Source organism: Anabrus simplex, chromosome X, assembly GCF_040414725.1.
Source record: "Anabrus simplex isolate iqAnaSimp1 chromosome X, ASM4041472v1, whole genome shotgun sequence".
Classification (NCBI taxonomy): Eukaryota; Metazoa; Arthropoda; class Insecta; order Orthoptera; family Tettigoniidae; genus Anabrus; species Anabrus simplex.
In genome coordinates, this window is record NC_090279.1 from 109,583,656 (window position 1) to 109,607,046 (window position 23,391).

Below are 23,391 nucleotides of genomic sequence, written 5' to 3' on the forward strand. Positions count from 1 at the left end.
GTAAAAAAGCTGCCAAAACAAACAATAAACACATGCAGTTATGTTCTCAATCATTCTGCCATCCAGGTTGGCCAACAATTGAAAGTTGCACTTTCCTGCAGCAGAGATATCCTCTCGCAGAAAATGATCACGTTCTGAAACATAAACACCTTCAACAAAGTCTTTGTCACCGCTTACAAATGGAAAGTAATGTTATGTCACATCAGTTCGAGGACATGTCATGCCCGACATCTGCAGCACTCCAGGTAATTTAAAAATTAACACCCTTTCAAACGTCACAGAGGTCTGAAACAAAAAGTATTCGAAGGAAGAAAGTCACAGGTATATAAAACTGCAAAAAAATAAAAAATAAAATTTTTTCGATTTCACCCCTTCCGGGTGCCTTTAAGTATTTGATTGGGCCAAATAGATTATTTTTTATTTTTTAAAATTAAAAATTCAAACTTCAGCAGATAATGAGCCCTCACAAATGCCAGTGCTAGGTCTTAACCATTATAAAAATAGCTGTGGGATCCTTACCAATTCTTGAACTCTATGCAAACCTCACTGTGGACATTTTATGCAACGTAGCATGCAATGAATACCAAGAAATACTTTAATTGCCATTGGTGTAAGAAGTTGTTTCAATTCTTCATTTGTCTCTCATTGATAGTACTGGCTGATACACAATGCTTCACACTTGAAGACATTTTCAGGGAAGTACTCCTGGAAGTACATTGCTGGGATTATAGACACAACTGTATATCATTGTTCCTTTTACACTACTCCCACTGAATTTTCCTTCTTTAAGTTTTGTTTTCACTACATTATTAATTTCAGTTTATCTTTTAGGTTTTTCTTTTTACTTTTTGTCATTTGTCAAATATTAATTCAAATGACCTGACATTGGTGGGTGCACGTCTTCCAAATATGATTGTCCTGAGTATAATTGTGTTTATTAATTTCACTCATGTGTGCAATTGAAAAAAAGAAAAGTGTTTCAAGCAATTAAAAATATTAAACCTTCATTTCAATTGAACTATGCACATTCATACAGGTACATCTGACCATAACTTGTTGGTCATGAAATGCCATCTGAAGTTGAAGAAATTGAAGAAAGGAAAGAATGCAAAAAGATGGGATCTAGACAAATTGAAAGAAAAGAGTGTGAGGGATTGTTTCAAGGAACATGTTGCACAAGGACTAAATGAAAAGGCTGAAGGAAACACTATAGAGGAAGAGTGGGGAGTCATGAAGAATGAAGTCAGTAGGGCTGCTGAAGAAATGTTAGGAAGGAAGAAAAGATCAACTAAGAATCAGTGGATAACTCGGGAGATACTAGACCTGATTGATGAACAACGAAAATACAAGAATGCTAGAAATGAACAGGGCAGAAAAGAATACAGGCGATTAAAGAATCAAGTGGATAGAAAGTGCAAGGTAGCTAAGGAAGAATGGCTGAAGGAGAAGTGCAAGGATGTCGAAGGCTGTATGGTCCTGGGAAAGGTAGATGCTGCATACAGGAATATCAAGGAAACCTTTGGAGAAAGGAAATCTAGTTGTATGAATATTAAGAGCTCAGATGGAAAGCCACTTCTAGGGAAAGAAGACAAAGCAGAAAGATGGCAGGAGCATATCCAACAGTTGTATCAAGGTAAAGATGTAAATAATTTGGTTATGGAACATGAAGAGGCTGTTGATGCTGATGAAATGGGAGACCCAATTTTGAGGTCAGAGTTTGACAGAGCTGTGAGTGACCTCAATAGGAACAAGGGACCTGGAATTGATGACATTCCCTCTGAATTACTGACTGCCTTAGGAGAAACCAGCATGGCAAGGTTATTTCATTTAGTGTGCAAGATGTATGAGACAGGAGAAGTCCCATCCGATTTTCGGAAGAATGTTGTTATACCTATTCCCAAGAAAGCCGGTGCTGACAGGTGTGAAAACTACCGCACCATTAGTTTAGTATCTCATGCCTGCAAAATTTTAACACGTATTATTTACTGAAGAATGGAAAAACAAGTAGAAGCTGAGTTGGGAGAAGATCAATTTGGCTTCAGAAGAAATGTAGGCACACGTGAAGCAATACTGACTTTACGTCTGATCTTAGAGGATCGAATCAAGAAGGACAAGCCCACGTACATGGCATTTGTAGATCTAGAAAAGGCATTCGATAATGTTGATTGGACCAAGCTATTTATGATTCTGAAGATGATAGGGATCAGATACCGAGAACGAAGAATTATCTACAATCTGTATAAAAATCAGTCTGCAGTGATAAGAATCGAGGGCTTTGAAAAAGAAGCAGCAATCCAGAAAGGAGTGAGGCAAGGCTGCAGTTTGTCCCCTCTCCTTTTCAATGTTTACATAGAACAGGCAGTAAAGGAAATCAAAGAGAAATTTGGAAATGGAATCACAGTCCAAGGAGAGGAAATCAAAACCTTGAGATTTGCCGATGATATTGTTATTTTATCTGAGACTGCAGAAGATCTCGAAGTTGCTGAATGGTATGGATGAAGTCTTGGGTAAGGAGTACAAGATGAAAATAAATAAGTCCAAAACAAAAGTAATGGAGTGCAGTCGAACGAAGGCAGGTGAGGTAGGAAATATTAGATTAGGAAATGAAGTCTTAAAGGAAGTAGATGAATATTGTTACTTGGGTAGTAAAATAACTAACGATGGCAGAAGTAAGGAGGACATAAAATGCAGACTAGCACAAGCAAGGAAGAGCTTTCTTAAGAAAAGAAATTTGCTCACTTCAAACATTGATATCGGAATTAGAAAGATGTTTTTGAAGACTTTCGTGTGGAGCGTGGCATTGTATGGAAATGAAACATGGACGATAACTAGCTCAGAAAGAAAGAGAATAGAAGCTTTTGAAATGTGGTGTTACAGAAGAATGCTGAAGGTGAGATGGATAGATCGAATCACGAATGAAGAGATACTGAATCGAATTGGTGAGAGGAGATCGATTTGGCTAAATTTGACGAAAAGAAGAGATAGAATGATAGGACACATCTTAAGACACCCAGGACTTGTTCAGTTGGTTTTTGAAGGAAGTGTAGGTGGTAAGAACGGTAGGGGTAGACCAAGGTATGAATATGACAAGCAGATTAGAGCAGATGTAGGATGCAATAGTTACGTAGAAATGAAAAGGTTAGCACAGGATAGAGTGGAATGGAGAGCTGCATCAAACCAGTCTATGGACTGATGACTCAAACAACAAAAACAACACATCTGTTCTCTTCGCAGAATTTTACAAAAACTGGCCTATTATTAAAATGTGGCTGCGATCGTGCCTAAGGATTTCAATGTGTCCCTCGAGCACTTACAAACTGGAAACCCCTGTGCTAGACCATGAAGCCTTGTATGGAGAACACCCTGCCATCTAGTGAGGAAAATTTTAAAAATCCTTCCACTCCTCCCACATAGGGATCACTTTTAGAAATTCTACTACTATATTACTCCTGTATTTTATACAAAGAGTAGGAAACAGAAGAACAAAAATACAAATAAAACACACAATTTTTTAAAAATTTATGTCGCACCGACACACATAGGTCTTAGGCGATGATGGGATAGGTAAGGCCTAAGAGTGAGACGAAAGCTGCCGTGGCGTTAATTTAGGTACAGCCCCAGCATTTGCCCCGTGTGAAAATGGGAAACCATGGAAAATCATCTTCAGGGTTACCGACAGTGGGGTTTGAACACACTATCTCCCAGTTGCAAGCTCACAGCTGTGCGCCCCTAACCACGCGGCCAACTCGCCCAGTACTAAAACATGTACAATAAAATAACAGAGGAGAGCAAAAGACTTCAAATTAAAAATTAAAAAAAAAAAAGCTAAAAATAATTCAAGAACCTTAAGTGCTAGAACATTTGAAATGGCAGAATTTGATTCTGTGCATAAAACATACCTGCCAAATTTACAAAACCAAAAATCAGGAACAATCATGAAATACAATTGGTCAAAACTGCTTATTCTGCGTGTCTTGCGAAATACAGGAGTACTATGGTATCGTCTCAAAACCCGACTGTTGCTATAGGAGGTTACAAGGCTAAAAATTACACACCTCTATTCCCTCACAGGAAGTATGTGAGAACTCATGCTCCACATATGTGAATCAGTCATGCTCTTAGATGTCATTACTTAGCAAATGTATGGATCCTATTTTTATCAAGTGATAAATTAAATATCGCCAGAATTGTCTCCAAATGACTAAATTGCGTGCCAAAAGCCTGGATTAAATTCCAAACCTCTCCGCAGTGCTCGTATGGAGTGAGGGCATATGACGGTGTCAATGGTGATTCGTCCATCGGATGGGGACATTAAGCCTTGAACAGATCCCTTGGTGCTATTCGACAGGAGTAGGCTATGTGCCAGCAGCAGGTTTCACCCTCTCCCTTCCTACTATCATATATCATGTCATTCATTTCATCTCAACTCCTCTAATGAGGTTGGCGTCAGGAAGGGCATCCAGTTATAAAAAAACTGGGACAAGGTTTGGACAAACAACAACACTCCTTTGTCAGAAATCACCGAGAACAAATTGTGCTGCTTTCTTTTGGATCTTTTTCGGTTCTTGTAACAGATAGTCCTGGTGTAGGTCCCGTACACTGGAACCATTTGAACAACCAGTATAAAATGGCTGTAATTAAACGACACTTTTGGCATCCACCCACTGGATGTAAATAAATCACAAAAATTGAAAACACATTTCATCTAGAGTTGTATAACTTTTATTTGACATGAAATCTCTTCATTACAACTATTTTGTATTAATTAGAGGAAAGTAAAATAATTAATTTAAAGTAAGAGCTTGAAAAACAAAACATTTGATTGTATGAGTATCCTGGATTTCTTGACATTTTAGTTGAAAGATTTGATAAACACTGGAGAAAGATAGCAAAGAAGAATGAAAGGTTTATTCGTCAGGGAGGCCATAGAAGGTTTAGTGCTGTTATCAGCACCACCACCAGGAGCACCACCAGGCATTGCATCACCAGGCATTGCACCACCAGGCATTCCACCATTTGTTCCTGCACGTACTCGAAGGAACCTATCTTTCTCATTGCAGTCATCATTATCGCAGGAGAATTCTGCATTTTCCACCGGTTCAGAACCTGGAGGTACTGGAAGTTCTCCAGGAAGCCCGCACCCACGGACTGCCACAGCTTAAACAAATAAGAAAAGAACTTGGTAACCTTCAGAAACAAACAATATATATTAATCCTAGAAAGATGAAGCATGCGTCTGAGAGGCCTGCAACTAAAGTATGCTGTTGCATCAAATATAAACCGGAATTCAGAACTAACGGCTCTGGTAGTGAACGGAAATGGGAGGGGCCTTGAGAGGATGCTAGTGGGGACGTCTGGAGTAGGGTCTTGATGCATCACACACCACAAAGCGACTGCTTGCTTCAGTACCCCATTAGCGAGAAGGAGGTACACACGTCTATCGTGCGGCGCATCATCAAGTTTCTGATGAAAGAAGGCACCAAAGCTTCAAAACTTTTGAGAAGGCTCTATGCCTGTATGCACAGTTTGGGGAAGCAACTCTTTCAAAGACCAAGGTGTATGAATGTCACAAACAATTTTTGGTAAGACGGATAGAGGAAAATGAGCTCGACCATTTGCATCTCTGCAAACAACATTCGTACTGTACATGAATTTATTGACTTAGATCAGCACACAAAAGTTTCTGAATTTGCTTTATTCATAGGAATAAGCTTTGGAAGTGTTCAAGCCATCATGAAAGTGAACAAAACCGTTGGAAATTTATTTTGTCAGGTGGGTTCCTCCTCTCCTCGCTCAGGAACAAAAAATTTGCGCCAGGAACTTTGTCAGAGTCATCTGAATCTCTACAAGGACGAAGGATATGATTTAGACCACTGAAAGAAGAACCGGGAGGAATCTGATTTCATGATGATGCCGCAGTAGAGGAGTACGTGTGCAAGCAGTAGCAGTGATTTGGGGTGGGGGGGGGGATGTTACCCCCACACTTTGTGGAGAAAAATCTAGGAATTATTTTTTGAAAAGGAATTTTTAAAACCCTGTGGTCTATTACCTAATTCTTTCCTTTAATTTCTTTAAATATTTAAAAAAAATACTTAGCAGAAATATGCACAAAATGTCATCCGATCCAGCTGACCGATTTTTCAGCGCCATTGTAACTGAGGCGGAAAAGGCATGCTCGTTTCACCCGGTAGGACGTGGCTTTGATTCCCCATCAGGAAGCCAAAAAATTTAAGAAGCGAGATTTCCACTTTTGGATGTGCACATGGCCCTGAGGTTCACTCAGCCTACACCAAAAACGAGTACTTCACCCCACCAAGAGCCAAGATTATGGATAGGGGAAGCCTTTACTTTTCACCACTCGAAGGGCCTTCATGGCCTTTATGGAGATGACTTTGCTTTGCTTTTACAGCAAGTAGTACAGACTAGTGTAAAAGCATGCAGAAGCACGATTGGTATGTGGGCCTAATGGCACAAAATCTTAGTTGCACTCATGTGTAATTGTTCCTTTGGTGAAAATTTTATTGTATAGAGTAGAACTGAAATCCCCCCAGAAATATTATCACTGCAGTTAAGTTGGTAGACTGTTAACTTTTACTTCTCTGTCAAAATTTACTCAGAGAGCATAAAAACTTACCATTTTGTAGCTATTTTGTTTCAGTTTTGTTTTCTATCCCCCACTATACTTCCCAGACCTCCAGTACTTTTTTTGTTTTTTATATATTTTTGTGCCCCCCACTTCTAACTCCCAATTGCAGCTACTGTGTGCAAATGGCTCCACCCATGTTCTCTTTCTTTCTTTCTTTGATGACAGCATCAAAAAATTGCCAATTTGATGACAAAAATCCATGTCAGATTTGGGAAACTATGTAAAAAAAATAAAAAAAAAAAATGAGGTGCATGTTTTGTATTTGTTGGTGGGGACAGTGGGTCCATTTATTATAAAGAACCACCTCATGCATCTGTTTGCATTTTGAATACTTAAAAGTGACGCTACAGACCAGTGGTGTAATGTTAGGGCAAAGCAGGCAGGCCTAGGCCTTCAAGGGGCCCTGCAGACTACTCGCAAAAAAAATAAAAATAATATACGAAGCATGCTTTTTTTAAAGTCATCATTATCATTGCAGAGTTCCAGTTTTGTGGGTACTGTTAAAGAGCCTCTTCCACTTCTTCCTATCCATATACAACTAGGGGCCGATGACCTAGATGTTAGGCAGGCCCCTTTAAACAACAAGCATCTCATATACAACTTGTCATGGAGAACATCATCCAATGTCCATCCTCTGGTAACTAGATCAACCTTGATCATGTCCATCCATCAGGTTTTAGGTCTTCGTGCAGGTCTTTTCCCCTCCACTTATCTTTCCAAATTTATTCTAGCTGTTCTTGTAGGCTCCATCCTCACCACATGCCCATACCACCGTAATCTGGACGTGCCGATTTGGTCTAGTAGGGATGTCTTTATTCCAGCTTCTTTCCTCACCACCTCATTTCTTAACCTGTCCATTTTAGTCTTCTGGATGGTAGATCTAAGAAATTTTGTCTCTGATGCTTGCAGTCTTGATGAATCTCTATTTGTGAGGGTGCACGCTTCAACACCATAAGTTAATATTGGTATGAAACTGTTAAACATCATCAGTTTGGCCGGTTTTGGAATCATGTCAACCCATAAAAGTGTTCTTGATCGTAGAATTCTGATCCCTTTTGCTCTCTGTTTGTAATTTCCTTTCTGACCAAATTATCACTCGAGATTACACTTCCAAGGTAAGGAAAATTATCCGCACACTCTAGCTGGTAGTCTCCTAGTTTTACACTTGCTGGACGCCCATCTCTGTTGACAGCCATTACCACTGTGTCTTGGTCTTGCTGATGTTGAGGTTATATTCCTGGAACTGGGATTTCCACACGTTAAGTCTGGCCTGTACTTCCTCGTCTGTTTCACCCCAAATCAAGATATCATCAGCAAAGGCCACTGCATTCAGTTCACTTAACTTTTCCTTGACATTCTTCATTATATCATCCATATCAGTGATGAACAGTGGTTAGGACAGTGCACTTCCTTGCTGAACTCCACTCTTGGTCTCAAACCATGATGATCAACCTTCCCCAATTAATTACAGTCTTTCGTAGTCAATCCCAACTGTATTGTGTTATCTTATGGCTCTGTCTCTTCATGAACCAATTGTTTTTCACCACCAACCCATTCCTCATACAGAATGTTCACCTTCTATATTTCTTCCACTATATCCATGAGGTCCCATTACATCCTCATATCCTGTTCTATCTGTCCCAATCTATGCATTCAGATCTCCCATAATGATTACTCTCTCTTTACTAATAACTTTTTCCAAATCATCAAGAAACTGGTTCTTATCCTCTTGACAGCATACACCTGTAGCAAAGTTAGTTTTCCTTTCCCTAAATGCACAGTCACCTTTATTATCCTGTTGCTAACATACTACAGCGACTCTTTACTCATGATCAAACCAACACCATTTCTCATCTCTCTGTCATTTCCATGCCAATACAGTGTATACTGTTTTTTTAATTTCTTCATTTCTTTCCCTCTCTATTTGGTTTCACTCAGCCCCATTATCATTAATATTCTCCTTTGCATGAGGTCCACTAGTTCTTCACATTTTCCTGTGAGACTGAGTAAGTTGATGGTCCCAATCGGAGTTAGTCTCCTCCGGAATTTTTGCATTTTTGCAAAATACTGTCTATCATCAGGCCATAAACCATCATCCCTGACATGAGTCTGCTCATGCTGGCACCTTATTTAGTTGTTAAATGCATTCCGAGGCTCTTATGTGTTTTGAAAGCAACTACAAGTAAGCTCTTTTACTGCCTTACTAGGCCTAACATAATTGAGGATTTTCTTTTGGAGTTTACTCCCTTAGCCTTTGAGGATTTCTCCTCATTCCACAAGGCAGTGGGTTCCATCTGTACTACCCCCAGAGGAATGGGTTGCCTCCTCCGCCAGCTCCACCATACCGAATCATATTCTCCGCCTTTCCTGCTGTTGAGGTCTTCACCCTTTACCCTGAGCTGGGATCCTTTACCAGATGTTACACACAGGGTCAATGTGCTCTGGGACTCACATAGGCATGGGTGCCACTCCCTGGGCAAGGCTGACTCTAAGAGGGTCCCTGCCTGTTAAGTAAGTACACTGCAGTACTTTGGTCATCATTCAGAGCATGCGCACTCAGTACATACATCTATAGGCTCCGTACGCTGATGGGAGAAATGGACTGCTGCGCTGCGAGTGGCGAACATTGTAAGTTAATGCGTTTCACCGCGCACATATCCGTTGTCGTCTCACCGGGTACTGCCATAACCGACTAAATAATAACAGTGGGGTTTCAGAGTGTTTTATGCAACAACAATTGGCCAATTATTCCAAACTTGCAGAAAGTGGGCATGTAATAATTTAACAACAATTAAAACAGTTTGCAGGAAATAGCTACAGAGCAATAACTGCAAATGTGATCAGAAAGAAACATTGGTTCCCTAGATATCCTACCATTTCATGATAGAGGCTATGTAGTCATTTATGTATTAGTAGTGGTGATAACAAGATTAATGTTCATATACACATTCAACAATGCTGTCTTCAGAAAAATATCCTTGGTCTATTTCTAATACGATATAATGTTAATGTAGATTAATGCTGCTAGGGAGGCGTGTAATTTTAAATTTAAATTTTAATTAATTTTTAAAATAAACACGTTTTCTAAGAAAGGCCTTGGTAACAATCATTATTTCATGAAGGAGAATAATAATTGTTCCCAAGAAATGTAAGCATATTTCAGCTGCTGTTGGGCCGATGACCTTCGATGTTAGGCCCCTTAAAACAACAAGCAAGCAGCATCAGCTGCTGTTTATACAGTTTGCTCAGAACATGTGTCTTCGCGTCCTGATCGACCGTGTGAATGGTAAAATATATAGGAAAATATTTAAAATTTATTTCCACCTATTCAATACAATATAAGATGTTAACATTTAAGTCAAAACATTTTTCAAATGTGAGACATGTTTTGCCTCTTACTGAGAGGCATCTTCAGTCACTAATTAAAACCTTATTACTTTGTCAGACAACATTTCAAACATTCTACAGCTATTATAAAAATGTTCATAAAACAACTAAGAATCTAATATAATGATGAACAATGTGTAGTACACTTGATGAATAGGACGAAATTAGATGGTACAGTAGTACGGATGATGGCTTGAAGCCATAGTCAATATTAGGTTTTAAATACATAGTGGAAAGCATATAAAATCATTTCATTGAAGATATACAGTACATTCAAATGATATTAAAATAGTAGGTTCTTAGATGGTACACTTAAAAATGGAGGTATCATAAGTGACAGTTGATGGCTTAAAGCCGTAGTCAGAGTTTGAAGTATCGGTAAAATAACATGTTAATATACACATATGAAAAAGATTACATTAACGAATATAAAATGTAAAATGTAAAGGAAAAACATTCCAAATGTTGGGCAATTATTATTGACGCCAGCGTATATTTGCCCGTAATGTTTAATGGTCAACAGTTCATGGGTTCAGCGAGATTGTACTGACAAGTAGTTTATAGTTGGCTTGAATTAATTTTGATTCATCTGAGTAAGTTTGTAGAGATGATGATGAGCTGTTATTCTCTACGTTGGTAAGATTTGGCTGTTGTTTTCTTAACAGATTGACAATATATTTTCAAAATGTTGATATTGGAAATTTTTGGGAGTTTAATGGGGCTGTTGAAATAATGTTGTTGATTGGTTGGTTCTGAAACGAAGAGAAAAATTGTATTAATATGATGAGAATGAAAGAAAAAACTTGGGAAGGTTTTGTTAAAGTGTTTGATGAAGAGAGGATGTTGGTGCTTACCTATGGCGTTGCTGGCCCGTTTGACTTGTTGCGTGAATCACTAACGTTTTTACTCCTTGTGTTGTACGCATGTCGTCTGTGCGGAGGGGGCGGGGCTGTAGGCTTGTGATTGGCGCACGGAAGCGTGATGTGTATAGTGGGGGAAGCAGAGGGGTGTGAAGCATTTATTGGCTTAAGATTGGCCTGTGGAGGTAAGCTACGTAAGTTGGGAGGGGAAGGGGGGTGTGATATGTTTGTTGACGTGGAAGGAGTGTTTATTGATTCTGTATTGAAAATATTGAAGAAATTTTTGTCCTGAAGGTTTACTTTATTAAACAATGCCACCATTTGATCATATAAAGGGCTTCTATTGTCTATTGGGTCATTTAAATTGTTGTTAGCATTGAATTTTTGGTCTAAAAATATATATAAATTCTCGAATTCGGTCATGAGTCTACCTTTTTTTTAATCTTTTTAAAATTTGAAGGTCCTGTGGTAAAATTGTGCCCAGTTTATTTCATGTGATTGCTCATCGTTGAGTGTTAATTATGTTTCTGAGCATTGAAATGCTCGGAGTACCTAGTTATGAAGCTTCTTCCTGTTTGTCTGATGTATGAGCTGAGGCACTCATTACATTTTAATCTATAGATACCGGAGCCTGAGTATTTATTATTTTCAGAATTTATTGTATTGTGGTTGAAGAACATTTTTTGGTTTGAGTTTTGAAAGCTATTTTGATCTCTCGATTTTTTAAGGTATTGGTTATTTGATGTATGATTGGGTTGGTGTATGTAAAGGTTGCGTACTTTGATTTTTCATTTTTTATTGGGGAGAGGTTTGTGGATAGTTTCAATTTAACCTTATTAATTAATTTGTCTGTGATGGAGGGGTTATATCCATTGAAAGAGGCTATTTCCTTTATTGTATTTATTTCTTTTTTTTTTAATTGATGGTTGAAAGGGGAATTTTTAGAGCTCTGTACACCATACTGTAAAAAGAGGACTGTTTGTGTGATTGTGGATGTAGGGAACTTTGTTTAATAGTTGTAGGTGTGAATGAGGGCTTTCTGTAAATTTGAAAATCAAACTTATTGAAAGTTCTTGTTATTGTGATGTCGAGAAAATTAATAGATTTGTGGTCCTCATCCTCTTTAGTGAATTTGATGTTCTTATCTAGATTATTTAAATATGTTAATATATTTTCACTGTTGTTGAGATTTTTGTCAATTGTTACTAGCGTGTCGTCGACATAGCGTAGCCATAGATTTAATCCATTGATGTTTTTTATTATTTTGTTGTTTTCGAGGTTATCCATATACATTTCAGAAAGGATTCCGGATAAAGGGTCTCCCATGGCCAGGCCTTCTTGTTTGTACAATTTATCGTTGAAAGTGAAATAGTTGTTTTGTAAGGTATAAGTTTAGTACTTTTAGGAGTTGTTCTATTTCTATTTTGCTTAAACTGCTGTGTTTGGAAAGATTGTTTTTTATTATTTCTATAGTTTTTTTAGCGGAAATGTTTGAATACATGTTAGTGACGTCGAAAGAGTACATTATGTGATTAGGTTTTAAGTTGAATTTTTTAAGGGTTTCACATAATTCTATTGAATTTTTAGGGTGTTTGTTATGGAATTTAAGATGTTTTTTGAGAAATTTTTGGAGGAATTGTGAGTTTTATATGTCGGGCTATTTTGGCTGTTTATGATCGGTCGAATGGGAACGTCCTTTTTATGTACTTTCGGTGATGATCTGACGGTGGGTAGACTTTGGTATTCAAGTTCATTAAATAAAAATGGAGAGTTTTTTAAAAGTGTTTTTAGGTTACGTTGAGTTTTTGTAGTGGGATCCGTTGGGATTATTGAGTAAGTTTCATTAGAGAAGAACTCCTCTGTTTTACGGATGTAATCCTGTTTTTTCATTAAGACTATAGTATTGCCTTTGTCGGCTTTAGTTACTATGATGTTATTAGTGTCAACTTTTTTTCTTAGTTCTAGGATCTGTTTTTGTACGGTAGAGTTATTTTTGTTAGAAATTTATTTTACAAGAGCAGGCAATTTCTTTTTAATTTCGTATTTTACATCATTCTGTTTGTCTGTTGGAATTTGTTTATTTATGTTTGCTTCAGCTTCGGCTATTGTGGTGATTATATCTTCTGCTTTGTGTGGGTTGGGCCAATTAAGTTTTAGGCCTTGGTTGAACAATTGTGTTTCTCTGTCTGAAAAAGTGATGTCAGATAGATTGATTGTAGTAGGAACATTGTTCCAAGGGGAGGGGCATATTTTTATACTACTGTTCCGATTTTGCGATTTTGCTTTTTCTTTTTCTTCTTTTAAATATGTTAATTTGCGATTTAGGGTTTCTTGTTTTTTGTTCAAAGTAATCTGTATTTTATATGAAATGTGTTGTTGATAAGAATTCCATTCTAGAGGTGATAACGATTGCGCGATAATCAAATGTTCGCGATAAAGTTGGGTATTAAAAAAAAAGATTTCTTTTTATACAGTAGTTTTATTTCATTTTTGAGCCAAATGTTGTTGATTTTATTTAGAATGTCTTTAGATTTATGTTTTCGTATCTCAGCGTATGCTTTCTCCCTACAGCAGTCCTGAAAACTCAGCCTAATATGGACCAAAGGGTGCCAGAGTTTGTGAAAATGCCAGGTTATCAGGAAATGGGGTTAAGAAAGAATAAGTACAAATGTCTCCTCACAAAATACAGTACTGTGCTTGTATGTACTGTTTGCTTGAGAATACAACAGAGAATAAACTGCCCAAATACCCTTAAACACAGGAAAAGTACATAATTTATGAAGGCATAAAGCCTTTAGTGCATGAAAATGAAAATTATTGAATACACAGAGTACAGTACCTGATCTGACAGACCTCAGAAAATTAATGAATACACAAAGTACAGTACCTGATAAGACAGACCTCAGAAAAATAATTTATGAAGGCATTAAGCTGTCTATAAGGAAAATTAACTATCCGACTTTGCAAAAACCAGCTACTTTTTCAAAGAAATGCATAATGTCCTGTTGTCTTCTGCACTGAACTCTGTGTTTTGTAGCTCCATCACGAAGATGACAAAGGAACAGTAAGTCCATTACCGACGCACCCTGTTGTTCATAATACTGAAAGTCGATTTTGACAGCTTAAAATTTTTTTTTTCCAAGTTGCTTTACATCACACCGACATGGATAGGTCTTATGGTGATGATGGAATGGGAAAGGGCAAGGAGTTGGGAAGGAAGCGGCCGTGGCCTTAATTAAGGTACAGCCCCGGCATTTGCCTGGTGTAAAAATGGGAAACCATGGAAAACCATTTTCAGGGCACCCGACAGTGGGGTTCGATCCCACTATCTCCCAAATACTGGATACTGACTGCAGCTATCAAGCTCGGTGACAGGCTTTAATCCCTCACTATGTGATGCTTTAGGAGCTTGTACAGTGCAGTCCTCAATGTCAACGTCTCATTAAATACGACAGCAGTAATAATTTCTGCAATGGATATAATGTCTTGCTCGGTATCATTCTGGAACCACTGTTCGACGTCATTTCCATCAGTTTCTGCACGTCCAGGAACTCTTTTAAGGAGTCGAGTAAGTTTACATTTTCTGCTTTATCATGTTCAACGAACTCATTTCCCTCATGATCAAGTAGTTTTTGCCAGGAACAAACTGGTCTTAATGACTCTAACTTGTTCCAGGCATCGCTACCCATCCAACAACATCTAATAGGTTAATTTTCTTTATGTTCTGGATAAGACGTTGACCACCATCGTTTGTGCTTGTATCTTCTCTTGAGACAAAATAAAACTCCATGGTCCATTGGCTGGCGTAAAGCTGTGTCATTGGGTGGTAAAAACATTGCTCGTATGTCCCCATTTTTTAACTCTTCAGTGTCTGGGTGTGGCCGAGTTATCCGGACTGCTGGGTTATCGAGTACTGAGTTTTTGGGACACAACTGTATTACCTTTCATCATATTTTCATTTATGTCTTTGCACTTCTTTTGGTACCATTCTTCTCTTATTCTCCTTGCTTCTCTATTTATCTTGTTCCATAGTTTTGCATATTCTTCCTGGTTTCCTCTCACTTTGCACTTCCTACGTTCTTCCATTAACTCCAGTATATCACCAATGAACCAAGTTTTGTAAACTTCCTTTCCCAGTCTTCCAAAGCATGCACATCAGCCATTTAAGTTATTTCCTTTCCCCCCCCATTTCGCCTGTACATTACTTCCTGACATCTTCTTGAGGTCAATTTTTTCCATTTGTTTTTTTCTCATTTAAAGCTTGCTCGTCACATTTTACCCTAATAATATTCCATCTTTTATATGGTTGTTTTATAACCCTTCTTCCTAAATGCAGTTGGCTCTTCATTAATATCAGATTGTGGTCCATGTCCACTTATGCACCTGGATAGCTCTTACATGATTTGGCGACCTTTTATCATTATATAATCTATCTGGTATCTGTCACATTTCAGATGTATCTTCTTTTGTTTGGTATTCAAGAGGACAGATTGGGGCAAATATTCATTTACAGGACGGAGGAGTAATGGATTGGAATAAATTATCAAGGGGAATGTTCAATAAATTTCCAAGTTCATTGAAAATATTTTAAGAAAAAGCTGGGTAAACAACTGATAGGGAACTGCCACCTGGGTGACCACCCTAAATGCGGTTGGTCGGTCGGTTAGTTGGTTGGTATTGAACATGTGTCAGCTTTCAAATGTCTAGGAAGCATAATAATGGGTCATATGAGGAGCAGTAGGGATGTAAAAACTCACATTGCCATCGCTAAATAAGCCTTCAACAAAAGGAAGAGACTTCTATGTGGACACTTGGACTAAAGTTAAGGAAGAGGATGGCAAAATGCTTTGTTTAGTGTGTGGCGCTATATGGAGCAGAGAGCGGTGGTGATTTTTGTTTTAAGAGGAAGTACAACTATGTAATGAACCTCTCTGAACAATTTAAGTGGAAAAGAAATTTAAAATATAACTTATTTATTCAATGAAGGAATTTTGAAATGAATTACAAAAATGACTGTATTGAGCCAAAAGGTCACTAACAAATAAAAGGGAATGTAAGTTTCCTGTGTGACAGAACACTTAAAATTTACATACCCTTGATTAACCCACTCTCACACATAAAGCGGATGACAAGATCAGAGGTAGCCACATCATTGGCTGGTATGCATTTGAGTGTCACCTGCAGACCAAGGTTCTGTCTTAGGTCAGAAATATCGGCGCACTCTTTTAGGATGTGGGGCATGGTGAAGTCGGAACCACAAGAACACACTGGGTCTTCCCTCTTTAGTAGATAAGAATGGGTAGATCATCTGTGACCTATCCTTCCTCAAACTACACAATACTGTGGACGCTAAGGAAGATGGATGAAAAGAGACTAGAAAGCATTTCAGATGTGGTTATGGAGAAGGATGGAAAGGGTATAATGGGTGAAAATGGTATGGAACGGCCAGGAATTGGAAAGAGTTGGAGAAAAGGAGAAGTTATTACAGATCATCCATACAAGGAGGAGGAACTGGCTTGGGCACTGGCTGTGAAGAGAGTGTTTGCTGGTGGAAGCTCTAGAAGGATCAGTAAATGGGTAACAAATGGTGGACGGTGTCGGAAAATTACACAAGAACTAAAAGGACGACTGCAGGCAGGACTGCATGGAGAGTGGCTGTGTGAAGATCTGCCTAAGGGCAGTACGCGTTAATGGGCCGATTGCAGAAACGGTATTTAGACGATGTCTACGGTTAAACAGTGCCTAAGCATGGCTGCCGCATTGCAGAGATGTTATTTATCACTTAGACACTGTCTAAAACCGATGTTCAACCGGTTATGTTTAAACACTGCCGAGAGCACTGTTTAACCTCAAATGAGAGGAGTGAATCACAATCAGAGGTTATGTACAATGAAATATGTAATTTGTATTTTCATGTTGAGACGATTCCGGGCAGAAAGGTTAGTCCGACGGCCTCTCTGTGGGTCGCCCGCTGCTAAATCGCAGCAATTCGTTTGACATGCACGGGGAGATAAACTTAAAATAAGGTCTTGCTTTACGAGAGACTTGTTTCTTGAGACTGACGAAGTGACAGTCCGGGAACTGTCAACTTGAATACAATTCTTCGCAACCAATATATTTTATTATGTACATGGGGTAATTTCCATGGAATTATAGGTCATTTCGACTACATACATATCAGAATTACGTGTCCCGATCGTCTGAGGGCTGTCACACACATCAACCGGAAGGGATTCACTTATATTTACTGCCAAGTAAACACACATAATGGTGAAAACTAAACAGTAGGTTGTATGGGATTTTCATATATATAATCGTAAAAGTTTTCAGCAACTATCAGATAGGAAAAGGCTAGTAGTGGTGATTATCGTTCAAAGAGGACTGGGGAAGAAGAGCCGTGGCCATAATAACAGCCCTAGTATATGCCTGGTGTAAAAATAGGGAAACTATGGAAAACAATCTTCACGGCTGCCGATGATGCGTTTCGAACCTACGATCTCCAGAATGCAACCTACATCTATACGGCCCGTACGACACACTCAGTTACACTTTACTATTGCGTCATCTTCCCTTCATCGAAGATACCGTAGTTATGAGCAGATTACACTCACTGTAACAACGCTATAATGAAAGCTACACTTCCCCGTATGGTAGCATGTCGCTTTAGTGTCGATAATATTATGAGATTATAATTTCCACCGAAAGCGATACCCTTTTCTGTGGGCAAGTCATGCTCACCCATATTTGAGTAATGTGTAGGAAGACAAACAGCTAACTGGCATTTGGCGCGCACACCGACGAATTTCATTGGTCGCGACACGCAAAGAGTTGCATGAAAGACACTTCTGTCTCCATTTTCAAACCAAAATTGAAACTTTAAGGGATGTCTAGATAAACATCAACTGAACATTGTTTATGCAATGGAAGATTGTGAACGATTTAGACGTTGTTTAGGTAGACGATGTCTAAGGCTTAAAACTAGTCATCGTTTCTGCAATCGGCCCAAATATGTAGCAGGTTATAAGTTATAAGTGACGCCTAAGAACAAGTAGGATTCTTTCGAACTACACAATGTTAATGATAAGAAAACAGTTATAGCAAAAACTACTATCTGCATCTGCAGCTTTTATGTATGAAATGAGTAACAGAGACTACACTAAGCTGATCACTCCATGTTAAGAAAACAGTAAGCCAGGATTGCCATATCGAACAGCTCTGATCAACAGCATCACGGAAAAATGGCGGCACATAGATTTCAATAATAATCATTAAATTAATGTCGTAATGGCCCACCTTTTTAACCCTAGAATCATAAACTTTCGTCTCCCAGACTACGCACCCCTGTAGTTTCCGCAGGAATTTCCAGACACTAATGAACTGTGCTTTCCCCCTCCATCTAATCTTCCCCAGCTATCAACAATAAGTGCTGACCTTGATTTCAAGCATAAAGGTCCAGTTGTTTGTTCACTGCGACATGACCGTCAGGTGGTGGTGGTGATTATTGTTTTAAGAGGAAGTACAACTAGGCAACCATCCTCTATGTAACACTAATCAGAGTGAAAATATGGAAGGGGTCCGACACTTCGAAAAATGAAGATATCGGCCAAAGGAAGACAAGGGCCACGAAGGGCATGAAAATGAAAGACTCCCTAGCCCTCGCAAACCTAATAGCGTCGGGGTCTGAAAAGAACAAGAGTTGACCAAGAGAGGTCGGATAGGATAGATGAAAGTGAGGAGCCTGGCACAAGTAAGTGGAAGCAATGCCAGGACTCAGCTAAGGGCCCCGTGGTCACCAACCCATGCTCCAAAGTTCAGAGCCCCTGGGGCCCCTTTTACTCGCCTCTTACGACAGGCAGGGGATACCGTGGGTGTTATTCTACCGCCCCCACCCACAGGGGGACGACATGACCGTCATCTGAGAGACGAAAGTTTATGATTTGTGAATATTCGTGATTTGTACATAGCTGTAAATAGTGTGAATATTTGGTTTATTACAGTAATGTTTTTTGTACGTAATAAGTAAGCTTAATAGGATACTGAAATGGAAAATCTAGCGCACGATGATGAATTGATAGCGGCAGTTCTGGATTAGACAGAGAACCACTCTCTGCAGGAGACATTAGTGGTAATGTATTTCATGAATGAAATTACCCAGGCAATACATGGATCTAACAGAAATATTACGACCGACAATTGGTTCACCTCAATTCGTCTGGCTGATTATCTGCATTGCGACAATAACCTGACAATCATTGGAACAATGAGAAAAGACAAGCCACAGATACCGCCAGAGATGAAAACAGTCAAAGTAAGAAAGCTTGGGTCCTCCATGTTTTGTTATAATGGTATAAAAGCATTGGAATCCTATAAAGGAAAATCAAACAAGAATGTAATCCTCCTTTCTACATGCCATGAAGTAGGAACAATAGCGGCCAGTGGGAAACCAGATATGACGGAAGACTACAATGGGACTAAAGGTGCCGTGGACACTTTCGATGAAATGTCAACACTGATGTCCTCTTCAAGAAAAACGAGAAGATGGCCAATGTGTATCTTTTATTGTATGATTAATACATCACTTGTCACTGCATACATTATTTATGTGCATAAGATGGTTGAAAAAGGCCAAAAGCCACTTTCAAGGCGAGAGTTTGCAAAGGATATATCCGAAATGCTAATGGCTCCAAAGCTGCAAGAGAGACTTCAAACACCAACTTTGAGGCGCAGCCTGAAGAGGACCATCGCTAAAATTCTTGGAAAAGATGGCATTCCTGAAGAGCCTCAATCAGGTACTGCTAAAAGAATAATAATTTGTGCGTTTTGTCCATCAAATAAATGAAGAATGACCCGATTCTTTTGTAAGACATGGCGAAGGCACTTGTCTTGATCACCAGGCAAAACAGTGCATTGAATGTGCCTATTGAAGAAAAACTGACCAGAGTGTATTGTCATCACTACGTGTGGTAGTTTTAAGTATAATATTCTGTATTTTGTGTAAAATGTTAGGTTTATGCATATTAAAGTGCTTTTCTTTTTGGTAGTCTGACAGACGAAAGTTTATGATTCGTGTTACACTGGAGGGACTTTATGATTCTAGGGTTAATACTGTAATATACAATATTATTGAATTACATTAGTAAAATAGGGACTAATTTTGGCCTTGGCTGTACCAACACAAAATTGACATTAAAATCTGGGATAAACTATGTGTAAAATTTGAAAAATAAATTAGGCTCTAAATTGTTAGCATATGGAGTATGCACATCATCCAGACTCTTTCTCGCATTAATATTAATAAATTGTTAGTTCCATCACTGCTAATCATTACAATTTCAATTGCAAAACGGGAACTGGTAAATGTCGGTTCTGTAGTCTGATCGTCAATCACCAAATCTATAGGGACCGTGCTCGCACGAGAATTTTAGTAGCTAGCGCCCCTAACGGAAACAGCTGCAGTCGTTTGATGGGGCACTCACGAGACCATTGACAGTGCAGTCCATTACAACCAGGGCAGTAAGCTTTGACTTGTGATTGTAAAATAAAGAGGTAAAGCCGGACAATAATGGCTTCGACTGTAGCAGTGACCGCTATAAATTATGTAGGGTTTCAGACAGTGCAACACTCAGATTATTTCCGGGAACCCACGCTAAAGAAAGGTGAAGATTTAAATAGCAGTAACCATGTCTTTGACGTGAAGGAAAGGTTAGGGCAAGAAATATACGGCAAGTGTCTACGGGAAACGAGTATTAATCAGTCACCATACAACGTTGAAATTAAGGTATTTACTATATTTTATTCCTATTTCGGGAAATTGTTAATTAATTATTTATTCACAATAACTTTAGTTATAAATAATTGAATCATTGAGCGGTGCCATTGCATACACTGAGTCCTATAAGAGTTGTAATCATGAATTTAGAGTCGGATGCCTTTCCTGAAACACAATTCTTTCAACTGAAAATCGCACTTCAGTGACACTTGGGTTCAAACCACGGTCACTAAATTCAGAGGCTAGCAGCTAAGCTAACATAGGAAAAGCAAGCCAATTTTTCTCAGTTATTCTACTGTATTATAAAGGGGGTAGCGAGCGGCTTGCTTCAAGTTCCGGCGACTGTGGTTCAAATCCCGACAGATTTTCACTTACATAAAATCAGCTTCATGGTCCGTATCGCACTTCAATAGATTCATGGCGACAACTTCTTCTTGAGTGTACTTCCCCTGCGCAGGCGGGCTAAGCTGTGAATGACGATGAAATGGTTCAAATATTATTAAAAAAAATACTTAGTTCCTAAAGGTGATGCGATAAATAATTCCTCATTATAAGTATTTTTATTTATTTTCACATTGACAGTAACAGGAACATTGTTCACGGTGATTGTGGATGCAAATCAGGTCAGTCGAAACGCTGTAAGGACATTGCTGCTTTGTGTTCCTTTATTAACTCCGAGAGGGACTCCTCCAAAACCACCATAGTGCAGCAATGGAAAAAATAAACCTAAATGTGCTCGTAAGGATCTATATTCGAAAGGAGAGAAGATAGCAGAACTGTTGAAACCATACGTCCACGTTGCTGAACAAACAGAATCAACCACTTTCAATAAAACTTGTTTGTACCAACGAGTAAAAACATATTGAGTGTGCCCTCACTGATATGCTTAAAGCCGAATGTTAGAGTGAAAATTACGTGGTGACAAGTTCCATTCTACAAAAAGTTATAGATGATGCTGTAGAACGTAGCGAAATTGAGGATTTGATCTAGTGTCTGAACGAAGTACAAAATCAGAATACCCATGCAGTCCATAGGTGCTATTTTGTTACAAAAATGTCCACTGTTAAATTATGAATCAAACCCGTGAATTATCTCGATTTCTTGCCTCAAGATGTGCAACTATTTTATATCGCAAATGAAACAGTTACAACAGAACAGATGTACAAAATTGCATTTGACACAAGGTTTCAGTATCGCTGTGCTGCGTGGTTCAATTAAAGAAAATTACGCTTATCTGCCAGCCAGCAAGCTGATCAGATTAAGACACTGAGAAGTGGTGATTATGATCAACTTGCAAGGTCATTTCTGATTTCTACATCCCTTAACACACCTGCGATGAGGTAAGGTAGGAACACTGAACAACTTGCGGTGGCTGAGTACTGCAAACTCAGTGACTGTTTTGTAAAACAGGTCGGAGTGTGCATCAAAGTAGAGCACCCATTGCTGTGTTGAAGTCCAGAAGGGATAGTATTTCATCCCAATGGCTTTCTCTCCTGGAAATTGTGTCCTTTTTCGTGTAAAGGAAACCCTATTATTCAAGAGAAACGGAGCAATGTACCGCATTTGTATGCGACACAACAAGGTGAAATTAATATTAGAGATAGTCACGTCTACTACACCCAAGTGCAGATATCCATGTATGTTTTGAACATCAACTTACGTGAACTGTTTGTATATTCTCCTAAAGGAAGTATCACTGTGAAAATTTCAAGGCATGAGCAATTCCTGTGTACTGCCATTCCCTTACTGGAAAGGTTTTATTTTCAGTATTATCTGCCATTAATTCGGAATATGTTGTTACGGGTACCGGTAGTGTCACATTGAGGGACACGTGTATGCACTTTTACCTTTTTATCTTGCTCACTGACGCACTTCAAAGTTTTCAATGCAGAAAACTAACAGTAACAAAGATACATTGTATTTGGTCCCAAACGCTATCAGCGGTTGAGGAGACATTGCTTTCTCTTTTTTGGCCAACGTTGAGAGACTTACCATGCTGTAAAACTCACCTTATGTCTCATAATAAAACAGGGTGAACACGAGGCTAGTTCATTTTAATTTGAAGGAGAAGTTCCCTACAATAAATGTTAATGTCAATTCCTTGCTGGGAGATGAGTGAAAGTTTTGTTTACTTTTACTTTTACTCGTTCGACTCTCCATTCTTTCAGTTAACACCGTCATTAACTAACTCGAGCGCTGGCTTTCAGCTTACCCCATCAAACGTTTTCTGAGGTAGTCACAAGAGCGCACCACTCGCCATTCGCACGGTCCCTATACTTGAGTGGTGTTAGCAGTATGCAAGCCACTGGACGCCACTGTAAATAACCATCACCTGACACAGAACTGCTAGATGGCATTTCCACATCAACCAACGTAAATAAAATGTACCAGTAGTGTCTGTTAAAATCATGCTGAAATGCTGTTGGACATTGTCAGGATGGTACATGAAGATATGGTTAAAACTGACACATTCTTCATTTGTGGCTGGTATAAATTCTCAATTCATTGCGGTGTCTATGATGTTAACCTCTCGTTACGGCATGTGGTGCGTGGCCTCATCAATAAAGTAAATAAATCACTGTATTAATGTTAAAGAAAGAAATTGAGCATGGTGCAGGTGGTGGTGATTATTGTTTAAAGATGAAGTACAACTAGGCAACCATCCTCTATATAACACTAATCAGAGAGGAAAAAAAATGGAAGGGGTCCGACACTTCAAAATAGGGAGA

General features: G+C 38.8%; 1 protein-coding gene across 9 annotated transcripts in view; it reads right to left on the minus strand.

Moving 5' to 3' along the window:
- Window positions 1-4,710: 4,710 nt before the first annotated feature.
- LOC136886803 (uncharacterized) overlaps window positions 4,711-23,391 on the minus strand; it is a 181,145-nt gene continuing 162,464 nt past the window's right edge. For all 9 annotated transcript variants that reach the window (XR_011019067.1, XR_011019068.1, XR_011019066.1 and 6 more), the window contains one exon: window positions 4,711-5,157. Coding sequence is in view for 6 of the 9 variants with exons in the window: in XM_068230591.1 (XP_068086692.1) it covers window positions 4,853-5,157 (305 nt within the window). In the remaining 3 variants the exon portion in view is untranslated. The remainder of the gene's footprint in view (window positions 5,158-23,391) is intronic.